The sequence below is a fragment of the Pararge aegeria genome, chromosome 21 (genome assembly GCF_905163445.1).
Source record: "Pararge aegeria chromosome 21, ilParAegt1.1, whole genome shotgun sequence".
NCBI lineage: Eukaryota > Metazoa > Arthropoda > Insecta > Lepidoptera > Nymphalidae > Pararge > Pararge aegeria.
In genome coordinates this window covers 12,701,157-12,717,619 of record NC_053200.1, presented here as the reverse complement: position 1 = coordinate 12,717,619, position 16,463 = coordinate 12,701,157, and the positions used below count along the sequence as shown (strand labels likewise).

Below are 16,463 nucleotides of genomic sequence, written 5' to 3'. Positions count from 1 at the left end.
ATTTAAGAGAAATCCGGTCAAGTGTGAGTCCCGCACACGAGGGGTTCTGTACAGAGCCAAATCAATGTTTAATTTTAATCACCATCATCATAAATGATTATTACAACGGTGATAGCCTAGTGAAAACATTAGGCCTTGCAAGAATCCGTGATTGAATCTTGACGACGTGCGTTTTAGGCAATTAAAATAGGTGGTTAACCTATGGAATGAGCTGCCGAGGGATATAAGACCATCCAAATCATTGAATATCTTTAAATCGCGGTTTAAAGGCTATTTCCTGTCTAGTAGGGTTTGTAGGGTTTGCATAAAAGACATTAAGTCGCAGGGGTCGGCTACGTCAATGGGTGTCCCACAGGGTTCAATCTTGGGTCCCTTTCTATTTTTGGTGTATATAAATGATCTACCACACCATGTCAGTGAAACCTGTGAAATTGTACTGTTTGCTGATGATACATCTCTAATTTTTAAAACTGATAGAGGTAGAGACAACTCTGACGATGTAAGCCGTGCTATGTCGCATGTGTCGCACTGGTTTACTGTCAATAATTTACTTTTAAATGCAAAAAAAACTAAGTGTGTGGAATTTATTTTACCAAATGTAAAGAAAGTTAATAAAAATATAATAATAAATGGAATGGAATCACTAAAAATGTAAGATTCCACAGTTTTTCTGGGCATGACCTTGGATTGTAAGCTTCAGTGGGGTACCCATATAGATACACTAGCAGGTAAACTAAGCTCGGCTGCCTACGCCGACAGGAAAATTAGACAGATTACTGACGTAGAAACAGCAAGACTTGTTTACTTCGCGTACTTTCATAGTGTGATGTCTTACGGGATCTTATTATGGGGCAAAGCTGCTGATATTGAAACTATATTCATATTGCAGAAAAGAGCTGTACGGTCAATATATAAACTTAAATCATGTGAATCCCTCCGTGAAAAATTTAAAGAAATTGGTATACTTACGGTAGCCTCACAATACATTTATAACAATATAGTATTTGTAAGACAACATATTAGTCTTTATAAACAAAAAGTGGATATAAACAGTCGACTTACAAGAAATGGTCATAAATTAGTGACATCTGCATATCGTCTGCGAAAGGTGCAGAAGTCATTTGTGGGATTGAGTATACGCTTTTATAATATGATTCCTAAGGTAATTTTGGACCTACCAATGCATAAGTTTAAAGAATGTGTTAAAACACATTTATTACAGCGAGGTTATTATACAATTGATGAGTTTCTTAATGACAAGGTTGCTTGGAAGCATCCGGCTCCGCTTTCATCTCTCACAAGATAGAAAAATGTATGTTAAAATATAAAATGTAAATTTTTGATGTTGGAAAAGAGCAACTGCTGTGTTTCTTGCCGGCTTCTTCTCGGTAGAATCTGCCTTCCGAACCGGTGGTAGAGTCACTACACACGGACAGACTTGACGTTTCAAAAGTGCTTGTATTAGGCCTACTTGAAATAAATGAATTTTGAATTTTGAATTTTGAAATTTTTTGAATTTTGAAAGTATGTAGTAAAATATCTATGTATTTTATGTGTATGTTTAAATAGTAATATGTATTTAAGTTTATATATTGATATATATAAATATATGTGTTTTAACTATATATATGTAGTATTAGTATGTATTGTATATGTAATGTATATAATTAGCAAAATTTGGGTATTGCACTATCCCGTTTTCTGTAATATGTTTCTTCAACGAAAGGTTTTCTGGAGGAGATCGCTTCTAGCGATAAGGCCGCCTTTGTTCATATGTATACTATCATTTATGTTTTTTTGTTAACCTGGCTTTCTAATTGTATGAGCAATAACGACATTTTCTTCTTCTTCTTAAAATATCACTTGCTTCAATGGTGAAGGAAAACATCGTGAGGAAACCGGCCTGAGAGCTCTATATAATGTTCTCAAAGGTATGTGGAGTCCACCAATGGCGCACTGGCGGATTGGTGACTCCATATACCTTTGCCAGCGTGGTGGAGTACGGCCTTAACCCCTTCTCATAGTGGGAGGAGACCCGTGCCCTGCAGTGGGCCGGTAATGGGTTGATATGATGATAATCATTAGCCTGTAACAGTCCACTGGTGGACTTAAAGCCTATCCTAATGTAAGGGTTTGCCCATCATCACCACGCTGGCCACACGGGTTGGCGATCACAGTAGATGTTAGTAGCATAGCACAGAGGACGCTGCTGCCCACTGTTTTCCGTTCATTTTTAACAACATTTTGTAAAAGTAACAACAACAACAACATAAACAAGTCTGCTATTACAATAAGCTTAAAAAGTTTAATAATCTATTTTTAAATTGCCACCATTTTTAAATGGCCACCGGTGCTTTTTTTTCATTTCCGTTTAATTTTATTTTGTTATTTTTCACTACTTATTGTTAAGCGGATTGAATTGCAGGCTGAGCAATGCATTTGTAATTTTTTAAAGGCGTCATCCTGGTTATTTTTTGTTATAGTGTCAATAGAAATGCAGACTAAAAATGTTGATATTTTTAGTCTGAATTTCTTTCTATTTAGATATTATAGTAATTTGGCAGATGGATGGCGGAGGGCCGGAGGCTAAGTAATATTTTCCCGTTGGTATCCTTTGGGTACGGAACTCTAAAACACGTGTATTTTGCAATATAATTGCCCTTCATAAAGAACTATTAGGGCTTCGGCTTTCTTTCGGGAGAAGTTCGTTTCTCGGCACGCTCTAACTTTTCGGAGTTATTTGCGTTTTTAATTAAGCAATTAAAATAGCAATTGCTTTTACGGTAAACAAAAACGTTTACTAACATATTCAAGTAAGAATTATTAACATATTCAAGAATTTGCCGTAACAATAGCCCTTTAGGAATTAGCACAAAAATACACAGCTACTTCTGTAATAGCAATGCACTTATATTTCCTTAATAAGTCATAGAATTCAAATAAAGAATGTTAGTGCAATATATCCAAATATCTCTTCGTTTTGTCTTTATATCACCATGTCGTCGACACATATTTTTCCTCACCGTTCCACTCGTAGCCCTTGGGGCATCCTTCGCATTGGTAGTAAGGGCTGGTCGTGATAGTAGTACATCGCCTCTCGCCGCAAGGGCGCCGGGATTCGCATAAGTTCTGGCATCGCCGACCGTCACCAAGGTAACCGCTCGGACAGGAACCGCAGCGAGGTCCAGAAGCAGTTTCCTCGCAAGTTACGCCTGGAAGATTAACAGTATTTATTATATAATGTTGCTGGAATGGCAGCCCCGAACTGGTAAGCGCAGCGTTGGTCGACCCCCAACGAGGTGGACAAGCGACTTTAAGCGCGTCGCAGGTAGCCGCTGGATCCAGGTGGCACAGAACCGTGGAATTTTTATTACAAAAGACCTAGGTATGTCCAGCAGTGGACGTCTGTCGGTTGATATGATGATGGTGATGATTATATAATGTATTGTTTTATTTGTGTAATAGTTCAAGTATTAGTATTAGTATTTTATTCGTCTGTATATATTGCACGACTCATGCATGATGCGAAGCATCAGAGAGTGCTTTACGATCATCGAAAAATTTTTTTCGCTTCATTTCGGTGGCTATTTTTATTATTATAGCCTTGTTTGTTCACGTTATCAAGATATTTTGCATACTATTGTCGAGATAATTTAATGGAGATTAATTCCATACTTTTAAGAAATTGATTTACTGCAATAGAATTGGAAAAAACACCAAAATAGGTCAAAAAATGTTCCGTCATGTGTGAAAATCGAAAACACTCTAATTTGTGAAAAAATCCTTTATTTGAGTTAATTTTTTTTTTTTTAATTCTAATCGACGATTGTAGGTCACTGAATGCGAATGATTAATTAATTCAGTGTAGTTTAATTGCAATTAATAAAAAACGAAAACTGCAAGACTGTATATCTATATTTATCCATGTAAAATTAACATGGATGGTGATATATCTATATCTATAGATATTATGTACATTTTATTCCACCAGGGGCGCCTGTGCATCACTTTCCTAGTACAGCTGTTTTAAAAAAAAAAATCTTTTTTTTTTCTTTTTTTTTTTCCAAATTTTTTATTTTTTAATTATGCATAACTTGCAGTCCGTTATCCTTATGCATTATCGTAAGGTTGCCTCGTCCACCAATCCGCACTGGGGAGCGTGGTACACTACGTTTTTAACCCCTTCTCATGGGAAGAGACCCGTGTTCTATACTGGGCCGTTAATGGGTTGATATAATGTGATGATGATGAAGGTTGCCTGGCAGAGATCGCAACTAAGCGATAAATCCGCCTTTTGTATAATGCTTCTATGTTCGTCTTGTCTGTGTTTTTTTAATATTCTTCTGTTTATTTTTTTATAAAGAGTATAAATAAAAAAATACACAATGAGTTAAAACCCATCTGTTACAGTGAAGTATACAATTGATCTAAAAAGGTAGCTGGCAGCGGCTGGATGTAAAAGGCAGAGAACCGTGTTTGATGGCGCCCTCTCGGAAAGGTAATGTGGACGCTTGCGGCCAGACAATAAATAAATATACCTACTACGACAATACACACATCGCCACCTAGCCCCAAAGTCAGCGTAGATTGTGCTATGGGTACTAAGATAAATGATCAATATTTTTATGAATAATATGCATAGTTAGAGTTATGACGCCCTAGTATTTTTTATGTTCAGTGCCGACTTTTTTTACATAGGATATGTTGCCTGTGTCCCACTGCTGGGCAAAGGCTGCTCATACGACTGATGGATATAGAGCTTAGGCTCACCACGCTGCTGCAATGCAATTTGACTGTTTGACGGACTAACGTAACATTTATATACATTAATATTCATCACACAAACATTTTCCAGTTGTGGGAATCGAACCCACAGCTGGAAGCACAAATCAGGGTCGCTGCCCACTGCGACAATCGGCTGTCGAATGTAATGATGATGAATTTCTGTATGACAAACCTTGTCTTGGAATCATCGAGATCCGCTTTCATCTCTCATAAGATGGAAGAGTTATTGTCGATGTTGGAATAGAGAAACTGCCGAGTTTTTTGTCTGCTTCTTCTCGATAGAATCTGCCTTCTGAACCGATGGTTAAGACATTACAAATAGAACTTGACAATTAAATGTGCTTACAGAGAATGAATACTTAAAAAAAAATGAATTTTGAATTTTAGTTTTAATCTGCTTCAGAAAAGTTAGACCGATTAAACATGAAGGTTTTTCAGTGTCTCGGTGTATCTGTATGTTATAAGTATTTATGTATCTATATATATATATATATTTGTATATAAAGAAAGTTGTGTTTGTTACACCATTTATAACTCAAGAACGGTTGGACCAATTTTTATGATATTTGATTTTTTGGATTTCTCTTAGACCGGAATAGGATAATAAGTATTAAAATACAGTGCAACCTTAATATCATCATCATCATCATCTCAACCAATTGACGTCCACTGCTGGACATAGGTCTTTTGTAGGGAGTTCCTTAATATAACGTACCTCAATATAACGACTTCCTCGATTTAACAAATTCTTCGTAATCCCCTTGAATTGTCCATAAGAGTCAATACAAAATATACCGTTACAGTGCGAACATTCTTTGCGTACAACCTCTTTATAACGAATTTTCAACTATCAAGAAAAAGTATTCATACTTCTAATTAACGAATTTTGCCAACCCAAAACCTTTATATAAAGTTTCCACCAATAATATAACTCTTAATCTTATACCTAATGTGATTCATGTCTCGACATGTTTCGACACGCTTTTGTTTGTACAGTAATCATTGTTGTTTTGATGGAAAGTAATGTAAACACCTTTGCTCGTCACTATTGTTAAAGATTTAAGTTAAAATGGCTCAGAAACGTAAAAGTTATTTTACCTCTTTATAACGAATTTTAGACCAATCTAACCTCAACATAACAAACCTTAGTTCAACGAATTACTATTTATTATTATTACGATTTTTTTTTTGTTCCCCTCCGATTTGTTATATTGAGGTTGCACTGTATAACATTCATAAAAAGAAAAAAATCCGCGGTAAGAAGTTCGCCGGGACAGCTAGTTATTCATAAAAACATTCATCAGTCATCTTAGTACCCATAGCACAAACTATCCTTACTTTGGGCCTAGATGGTGTCTATTGTTGTAGTATATTTATTTATTGCATTATATATTGTCGAAAAAGAAAACACTATACAAACCGGGAAAGCAGGAGTTTGGCTGGCAAGCTATCCTGACACATTGCTCGCCATTGCCGGTGTAGCCACTGGGGCAAGAACCACAGCGATATCGTCCGTCGGGAAGATCTTGGCACTCGACCCCTAAAATATTTGAAAATAGAACAGATAAAATACCTAATACTGGGGCCTGAAATAAGACGGCCGAGTCGATTTTTTTTTTTAATTATCGAGGCCTCTATTTGCTTCTTCTCATTTAATTCTATATTTATATTATCTACATCACTCTACATTCTACACTTTCAAAAAAAATCTTATTCTCTTGAATGAATTAATTAATATACTTTTACTGCACACCACAAAAAGTACATAAAAAAAGAAGAGTATAACAAAACAATCTATACAATAACTATTTTTTATTTTACAACATTTCAGTTGTGAAAATTTTCATATTTATCTATGTACTCCAACAACACTGAAGATTTGCTAACTCACGGGAGCAAGTAGTAGTTTGAATAGTTAATATAGGCCTTAGGGGAACTAAAATTATAATTTTTACTTGGAAAGATTAAAAGGGTTAACCATTAAAAGAACTATATAGTAGAATATTTTGGGCATGTGATTCGGAACACCGAAAGTATGAACTCTTTCAACTTATATCATACAATGTCCGTTGCGCTCAAGATCCTAGTCGAAACAGCCTCTGACCGCTTGGCGGTTGCTCTAAGATCCCTCGTTACGCTTTCGCTTTACCCCTGTGTCCGTAAAGTTAGAATCTACATAACCCCTATGGTAAACAACAAACATGGCCCAACAAACCTCGCGGTTATATGGGCCGTATCGTTGGAGAGCATTCCGTACTTATTTATTGATACTAAATATAACATAGTTTATAGATTCTTCGTACACTCAAGCCTCGTCAACTTGTCTGGGTTCTGCACAAATAACAGATTAAGTACTTCAATACTTAACTAAAACAAAACAACTGCGAGAGTGCAAGTATACGAGAGTAGGGTATATTACAACTAGCGTCCGTTTTCTATATCAAATTATTAAGTATCATCAAATCAAATAGATTGTGGATAGATTGAATATAGAAACTGGACATTTGACAGTAACAAAATTTCGTAGTTCGTACATGAAAGCAAATAAAATGCCATATAAAAGTACGTTCGCTTAGATACGGTCGCCTTTGTGTCGTGCTGCGGCCGTTTTGATTCGTGCCGCATTTCGTCAAAGACGCCGCACGCGGCGTGCGGCGTACATCGGCAGGAGATTTGGAATTTTATATCAAAGTGCCATGGATCAGGATGCAGTGAAAGGTTCTGTTTTTGGACTTCGGCAGAAAATGATTTTTCGTACTTGACGTAGTACCTTCGTCGAACAGATGTTATGCTAGGTATCGATATTTTAGTATGGATTCTGAACGATAATCGAAATAATGACGGGTCCTTTACTACAACCCTTCACGTTACAAAAAATAGTGTCTAGTTTGCTTCCGTTTATCAACTCATATTTTACCTTTAACTTGTCTTGATTAATTATATTCTTATTTATAAGAATACCATAATAAAATAGAAAAACAATTTATTCATCACCAAAAAAAAACTCGCGTAAAAAGAAAATTTACAAAAAAATTAAGCATAAATGTAAAATGCCAAATTCTCTTGCCGTTGTACCAACGCTATGATAATATGCGTTGGTACAACGGCATGTATGTACCTACGTATCACGTTATAAATTTGTAATTTGAATTTTTTTTAATATTTATATTACATAAATTATTAAATATAATATTATTTGACCCTCATGATTGTAAGTTAAAACTTGCTCTTAGCGTATTCGCGGGCCGTTTTCTTGACCCCCTTTAAAATGATTTTTCTCTTTCCTAATCGGTTATTAAGTTTCTCCCCTCTGGGAGTTAAACTACTATTTCTTACTACTTTCTACTATTTTATATGGTTTTGTTTTACTAACCTGGAAAGCACGTGTTTGGCTGACAAACAAGCCTGACACACTGCTTGCCGTCGCCGGAGTAGCCCGCAGGGCAGGTGCCGCAGCGATATTGCCCATCAGGGAGTTCTTGACATTCCACACCTAGAAAGATTTAGAATTGAATAGAGCTGTCAGCGTTTACTAGTAGACCTTTAGTAGTACTGGGTATTTTTGTGACAGTCCTCGTCAGTACCTACTAAAGAAAACTTAAGGATAGGCATTGTAAGAGTTATAAAAAGTGTAAGTACCTATCCATAAGTGTTCATAACTCGTACTGGAGATTTTCTTCATTTTATATCATCTGCATACCACTATTATAATATTTCACTAATGTTTGTTGTATCACCTAGTTATTTCTTATAACATTTTCTTGTATGCCTTTGGTTGCCTGGAAGAGATCGCTATTTAGCGATAAGGCCGCCAAATTGTACGTTCTACCTTATTGTGCTGTTGTAATTGTATCTCTGTAAATTTTCTCTGTGGTGTACAATAAAAGTGTATTCATTCATTCATTCATTCAAACCCTGTGCATACCCTCTATACACGCCACTGACTACTGTCATGTTTGTTTCTGCTACCAAGCAGCATTGCTGGGTTCCGGCCAGACGGGCTTTGATGTCGGTGCGACGACACAAGAAGCAAATGGCCCAACTGATAGCAAGTAAAATAACATCGCCTATTGGATAGAAGCAGGCGTTATTTTCGGAAATCCATGATATATTATGAAAATTTAGCTTCATTTGCTATACTGTAAACAGGAGAATCTGTATGGTGTCATTTATAATTTCTTCAATCCTTATACTCCACACCAAACAGATCTTCGGCAATGTAACCTCTACGCACGTTTCGGTCCGAAGCCTGAGCATCCTCAGGAGATGTTGACTCAACATTATTCATTCATTCATTCATTTATTCATTGTAAAGTCAATAACAATTATTCATTTTGAAGGCAACATCTCCTGAGGAGCGAAACGTGCGCAGAGGGTACATTGCCGAAGATCTGTTTGGTGTGGAGTATAAGGATTGAAGAAATTATAAATTACACCATACAGAATCTCCTGTTGTTCGCAGAGTATAGCAAATAAAGCTTAATTTTCATTAAACATCGCCTCTAAACAGAGAAACCTTTCTGAAGGCCAGCAAAGAAAACATCCTGCAAAGGGCCGCCCTATGTCCATATACCTTAGGCACAGGTGTTAAGCCTATTGTGCTGCTAATAACACCAGCAACAACGCCCTTCAGACCGGAACACAGCATCGCAACAATGCTGCTTAGCGGCAGAAATAAGCATGGCACAAAAGCTCTACTACTGCTAAAAAGTCCGTCAGTAGATTCAATTTGTTGGCATGATGATGATAAAATAAATAAATATAAAATAAATATACTACGACAATACACACATCGCCATCTAGCCCCAAAGTAAGCGTAGCTTGTGTTATGGATACTAAGATGACTGATGAATATTTTTATGAATTATATTCATAAATACTTAGAAAATATATATGAACACCCAGACACTGAAAAACATTCATGCTCGTCCAAAACATTTTCCAGTAGTGGGAATCGAACCCCAGCCTTGGGCTCAGAATGCAGAGTTGCTGCAAACTGCGCCAATCGGCCGTGAAATTACGATGAATGATGATTGTGATGAATATTGTACAAACCTGGATGGCATGTGTTGGGTCGACATGCGAGTCGCACACACTCCTCGCCATTTCCGGTGTATCCAGCAGGGCAAGCTCCGCACCGATACCTTCCATCGGGGAGATCTTGACACTGGACACCTAAAATAGGTGCATTAACCACAGAATTGTGAACTTATAGAACCCTCAATCAGCTTTTAGTGAATGCAGTGCAATGTGTCCAAAAACAGTGTAAACGCCCCGCACACATCTCACTTAACGCCCGCGGGATGTTGGTAGCTCACAAACTTTTCCCATTTTCCCCATGATACGGTATACGTTTAGGTATAATTACTGTCAACTGCTAAATGATATGAAGTGACTAACCGCCCGTTTGAGATCTATTACTAAAGTGGAGTGGTTTTTGATGCTTCAATATTAGTCGTGTACACGGTTTCTGAAGGTTCTTAATTCTGTGGCATTTTAACCATTTAATCTGTGTGAAGCTGTGATAGCCTAGCGGGTACGGCTTCGGCTTCCCTTTCCAGGGGATCGAGTTCGATCCCGGCACGCACCTCAAGTTTATGGAGTTTTTGCGTTTTAAGCAATTAAATATATCGTTGAAGAAATACATCGTGAGGAAACCTTCATTCCTGAGAGTTCTCCATAGTTTTCTCAAAAATGTGTAAAGTCCACCAATAGGACTAGGCTAGCTTGGTGGACTACGGCCTAAACCCTTCTCATTTTAACAAGATCCGCGCCCTGTACCTACTGCTGCGGTAATAAAATGATACAATTTAATCAATATTTCTATATTCATCCTAACTCATAGCGTATGTTTGTTTGTCCTTCCTACGCGCCCTAACTACGAAACCAATCAACTTGATTCTTGCCGTAACTAGTTGAAAGAACGGAGAGTAACTTGTGCATTTTTTTTTTACAGGAAAATAAAGGGTAATGTAAAAAACCATAATAAACGCGGTCGAAAACGGCGGGCAACGGCTAGTCCTTAGTTCCTTACTATTATCATAAATGTAAAAGTGTCTGTTTGTTTGCTTGTCCATTGCAAATAATCAACTTGATTTTAACTCTAGCGTATGGTGAAAGTACGGAGAGTAACATTAGGCTACTACTACTTTGGAAACTTTTAAACTAATGCTAACAATTCTTTCACAATTAGAAAGTTATTATATCCTAAAATAATATAAGCTCTATTTAATTCCAGTAATAATAACATTTCGGCCTGATCTGTTTTATGCGCGTGCGCTGTCTAAATGGTCTGTCATACAGAAATACTATGTTCTACAAAAATACTGGTATTCAGTAGGTTTCAGAGTCATAAAAGTATTCTGAAAAATTATTATTTATTAAATTATTCTGTATTCTTATTAATATACAAGTATAAGGCATTTTATGTCGAAAAACTAATTTAAATGCGATGTTCAATCCAAATTTTTAGGCGTAAAATAATACTTCATGCCTCGGAGAGCTCGTTAAGCCGGCCGCGGTTATTGTTACTAACCTATGGTGACTTCGTTAAAGCCCACCACACAGCATTGGAGCTATGTGGTGGGTCTATCTATGCTCTTGAACCGTCTCACTTATGAGAAAGGCGGCCTGTATGAGACGTAATATGCTAAAGATGACGATAATGAATGTTTAAGAGTAAGAATTAACTTACGCCCTCCAAAGCAAGGGTTGGAGCTACATGCCGACCTGCACGTCTGTCCGTCACTGCTCTGTCTGCCGGGACATCTCTCGCACCTGAACCCTTGGTCACTATCGATGCAGTATTCCACTGGAAAATAAATAAATAATAAATAAATATGCCTACAACGACAATAAACACATCGCCATCTAGCCCCAAAGTAAGCGTAGCGTGTGTTATGGGTACTAAGATGACTGATGAATATTTTTATGAATAATATACACTAGCCTACCCGCGCGACTTCGTCCGCGAATGAGTCGACTAAAAAAAATAGTCGTATGTCCAATATAAAGGATTCTGAGATTCCAATAGCAATGAATCCTAGCTAGATCGATTTGTCGCCCCCGAAACCCAAATAAAAAAATAAACTAAATAATAAAATAAAATACTAAATTTCATGAAAATCGTTGAAGCCGATTCCGAGATTTCAATCATATATATACAAGAATTGCTCGTTTAAAGATATAAGATAAGATAAATACTTATAATATTCAGATAAAAAACCAGACATTGAAAAACATTCATGTGACAAACTCACACTGACAAACATTTACCAATTGTGGGTATCGAACCGGCCTTTGACTTAGAAAGCAGGGTCGCTGCCCACGGCGCAAATTTTTTTAAACTTGGGTAGGTATATTATGAACATACTTAAAACAAGATGTTCGCTAACTTTTTTTCCAAAAGTAGTGTCATAATAATGAACAAGATAAGATGTGGACAGAGGAACACTTATCTGTATATGAGATCTCTTAAATGCCTTTACAGAACACTAAAAATTCGTGATTCAGAAGTTATTTGTCACTTTAATTTTTTTTTATTCTATTACAAGTTAAGCCCTTGACTACAAGCTCGCCTAACATGCTAAGGAGTATGGTAGTCATACCCCTAATCACTACATCGCTTAGCGGCATGTCTTTGTCGGCAGGGTTGTACGTAGCCACGGCCAAACTTACAGCAGACTTTTTAACGAATCATATGAAAGAAAATATCAATCGAACGTAGAGATAGATAAATGATAAGAAAGAATGAACGATTCATGATTCATTCATTCATTCATTGATAAAGATGTATAAAAGTCGGAATTTAAAAAAGTCTTACCCTGTGAGCAAGGCCTCCTCCTGCAGGATATGGGTCTGCAGCGCTTGCCGTCGCCCTCCATTCCTGGGGGGCAGGGGCCGCATTCCACGCCGCTAGCGGTATTCCGGCATTCCACTCCTGTTCAATCCCGATATAAGGCCAGTAAAAACTCACAACTTTCCTGTATCACTAATTATAATGGCTGCAACGGTACACGCGTATAGAGCGTGCGAATCTTTTAAGTCATTGAGGCGTTCGACGCGAGGATATTTACAATAAGTGGACAGGACTCATAGAGTATACATATCAGTAAGCACAGTAAGAAGAAGAAATTTCTTTGATCTTGCCTGAGAGTAAAGTTATTGAGGAGTTCAACGGAGGGTGTTTACGATAAGTGGATTGGGCATATTATATCCTCTATAGACATAAGTAAACATAACAGAACCCGTTATGAAGAGAAAATACATTTGTTCTCACGTGCAAATATGTAAAGTTATTGAGGAGTTCCACGAAAGCTGTTTACGATAAGAGGACTGGCCATATTCTTTCCTCCGTAGACATTATTATACGCAGCGGTTAGCACATTACGAAGAGAAGATACCTATGATGTCACGTGTAAAGTTGTATGTTATTGAGGAGTTCCACGGAGGGTGTTTACTATAGGAGGACTGTGCATATTCTATTCTCTATAGACGCACAGTAAGAAGAGAAGATACTTTTGATTTCGCGTGCAAGTCTGTAAAATCATTGAGGAGTTCGACGGAGGATGTTTACAATAAGTGGACAGGGCATATGCTATCCTCCATAGACATAAGTCTTAAAAAGTATTTTATGTCACCCTAATTAGTTTTTTTCTTTTTGCTTCTGTGTTTCATTTTCCTTCGTGTTGTTGGCTTATACTTTGTATGATACAAAGATTGATAATGTTAATTTGGATATATTTGTTATTTGTGTATTTCATGTTTCTTCCTCTTGTGTAGGTACAACCTAACCTAACCCAACTAAACGGTTGCTTTAACGTGTTAACTTTACTACCTTATATTTGTATGCATTAGTTTGAATAATATGTAATGTCATTCTAAGTTATATTTATATGTTAGTCCATATATTATAAATTCTCATCAATGGCATAGTCTTCCTTCATATCTAATTGTTAATAACGATGCATTCAGGGTCAACTGGCGAACAAAACTTGATGAAATTTGACACAAATAACATTCTTCTTAGAGACAAAACCTACACGTTATCTCGGGAAATGTAGTCCGGCAGGATTAAAAAAAATCGAAACGCTGATCAAGTCGCAGTGAAAAGCTTATGGGCTATAAACTTATTAACCTGACAATCTACAATATTGTGTATTGGAAACTATGTAGGCCAAAGCCACTTCCTACTTCAAATAAACATGAGACAGTTCTCAAAACAGTTACTTCAATCAAAATAGTTAGGTAAGTATCTACTATTCACAGTTCGAAATAATTGGTAGGATTTCATGAACAGAGTTTCTCGTAATCCCATTGATAAATTGGTTCCTACGAACATTGAAGTACCAGTCATTATATTAAAATCATTTACCTCGCGTAACCTTATAAGTCTCTGCCAAGGGTAATCAAGCAACTTATCTTAAACGAACGTGGGCGAAACTTGAAACTCTGTTATGAATTCGTTAACTTTTAGGTTTTTATAACGAAAAGGGATTGAAAAAATAAAACCTCTGTATAGTTTTCTAACATTTAATCAAACCCACACAGACAACGTTGCTTGATTTACCTTCACTATGACTAATGTTAAAAAGAAATGCACAAGATTAGGTTTAGCACAAAAATAACATACAAATGAAAGAAATAAGTATGTCCTAAAGAAAGGAGGACACATGTTTTAAGAATAGTAATAAAAGAATATAATGATATACGCAGTGGCGTGCACTTCATATACGCACAAAAGCACTGCATACCCTAAAATTTATATATAACTCGTATAAGAGAAGGATTTTTGCCGTTTTATGCATTTCTCCTGCTGTATGCATACCCTGGCTAGAAACCCAGTGCACGCCATTGGATATACGTAACTTATAAAGAACTGATAATATGCGCAAGAATTCAATAAAATAAAGTGTAGGTTTCAAAAACAGTGGTATACAACCAAGAATAAATTTTTGACATCGTTGCAAGACATTTGAAGTATTTCATAGAAACTTGTTGTTTAAATTGGTCCTTTAAATAAAGGGATTATTCTAATTATAAGAGTGAAGAAGGTGGATATGTATTAAAAATCAAAGTTAACGTTATTAATACAGTTCAAAATAATTAACTGAAAGAAAAATAAAGAGATGAAGTGTTAAAACAAATTTCAATAACCAGGGTAACATGAAGAGCCAGTGCATCTCTCGACCGGTGACGCTGGAACTCGGTTACAACATATACGTAGCTGGTTCTGAAGGTTGTTTATAGTTCCCTTTTGATCGGCTAATTCTCTACGCAACAGTTCTATGGTCTGACGCAGAAGTTTCAGTTGGCGGATCACCTCGTCTGCAAATAAAAAATACTATATCAGTTGCATTTCTTTAATTCAACTAGCGCTATACTTTGGAGATGTGATACAGATAGAACAAAACGTATTTTTTTGTTGGTATCCATCGCTGTAAGGATATCAACATCAACTATGTATGTCTTGAACGAGTATGAAATGTTTTTGGTTTCAACAATTTAAAAAGAAATTGCACTAAGGTTTTAATCTTCAATTATGTGATTTACTACGAGTTTATATCATAAATATAATGAACCAAAACTTTATTAACGGAAAGTTGTACTTTGGCTTGAACTGTGACTATGCTTGTGTATAAGCAACGCAATGCCCCGTGTATTTAAGTCGACATGAGAGACTGTTCAAATTTGAAAATTCAACTTCAAAAATGCTTTATTCATGCAGGTCTATCGCAGGTCTATGAAACGTTCATGCATATATGTTACAACTTAAACCTAAAGCTGCGAGGGTTCCAAACGCGCCCTGGTCTAAGAAGGCCCCACAACAAGCTTAGCCAGCTATTTTTTTTGCTACCACTATCTCACAGTAAACTAAAACTAAGCAACTTACTTCAATTTTAAAATAGTTCTTAGCGGAGTTTAATTTTTAACTAACGCAATAACTATTTATCCATGCTTAGGTTGTACATAAACTAAACTTGATTAAACCAAGTTCGCATCTTTATCTATTTTTAGGCCTGTCAATTTAGAATGTACATCAATTATTTGTACCTATGAAATATTTTAATGACTTTTACATTAACGTTACGTCACGTTGACCACCGCTCTGTTAATAATAATATTTGCATGGGGTACTTACCGTCGCATGATTCTATGTCAGCAGGGGGGATATCCCCTCTTTGCGAAGATGGCGTTGTGGGTAGAGGCAACGGCTGATATATGCTGGGATCTATGTAATTACTCCTTGGATCATCCCCCTGCATTTCCTCTGCGTGTTTCAATCGTTCCTCTTTTTTTATAAAGTCTTGCACTTCTTCTACATCAGAATCAACAGTGACTAGAGTTGGTGGCTGAAGCAGCTCATGGTGATTGCAATTCATAGACTGGGCTACTGCTTTTTCGCTTTTATGTACCTCTATTGGTGTATTATTTTCATAATACTGAAATAAAAAATCGCCGATATAAAACAATCGCCGATATAATTATTTTCAACTGATGCTATGATAGTGTCAAGATCGCTAGATGGTATTAAGAACATACAGAAACCGTATACACGACTAATATTGAAGCAGTACAAACCACTCCACTTTAGTAGTGTTTCTCGTACAGGCAGTTAGTCACTTCATTCCATTTAGCAGTAGACATTAATTATTTTACCTCAAATGTTCTAAGCGTCT

At 36.6% G+C, this 16,463-nt stretch overlaps 1 protein-coding gene across 2 annotated transcripts in view; it reads right to left on the bottom strand.

The window, feature by feature from the left end:
• Nucleotides 1-16,463, bottom strand: part of LOC120633221 (cartilage oligomeric matrix protein) — a 50,901-nt gene that overhangs the window by 12,677 nt on the left and 21,761 nt on the right. For both annotated transcript variants that reach the window (XM_039903374.1, XM_039903373.1), the window contains exons 5-12: nucleotides 15,926-16,226; nucleotides 14,941-15,111; nucleotides 12,608-12,724; nucleotides 11,480-11,596; nucleotides 9,841-9,960; nucleotides 8,159-8,278; nucleotides 6,206-6,325; nucleotides 3,024-3,212 (exon numbers count right to left, since the gene is read on the bottom strand). In XM_039903374.1, coding sequence (XP_039759308.1) covers nucleotides 3,024-3,212; nucleotides 6,206-6,325; nucleotides 8,159-8,278; nucleotides 9,841-9,960; nucleotides 11,480-11,596; nucleotides 12,608-12,724; nucleotides 14,941-15,111; nucleotides 15,926-16,226 — 1,255 coding nt within the window. The remainder of the gene's footprint in view (nucleotides 1-3,023; nucleotides 3,213-6,205; nucleotides 6,326-8,158; nucleotides 8,279-9,840; nucleotides 9,961-11,479; nucleotides 11,597-12,607; nucleotides 12,725-14,940; nucleotides 15,112-15,925; nucleotides 16,227-16,463) is intronic.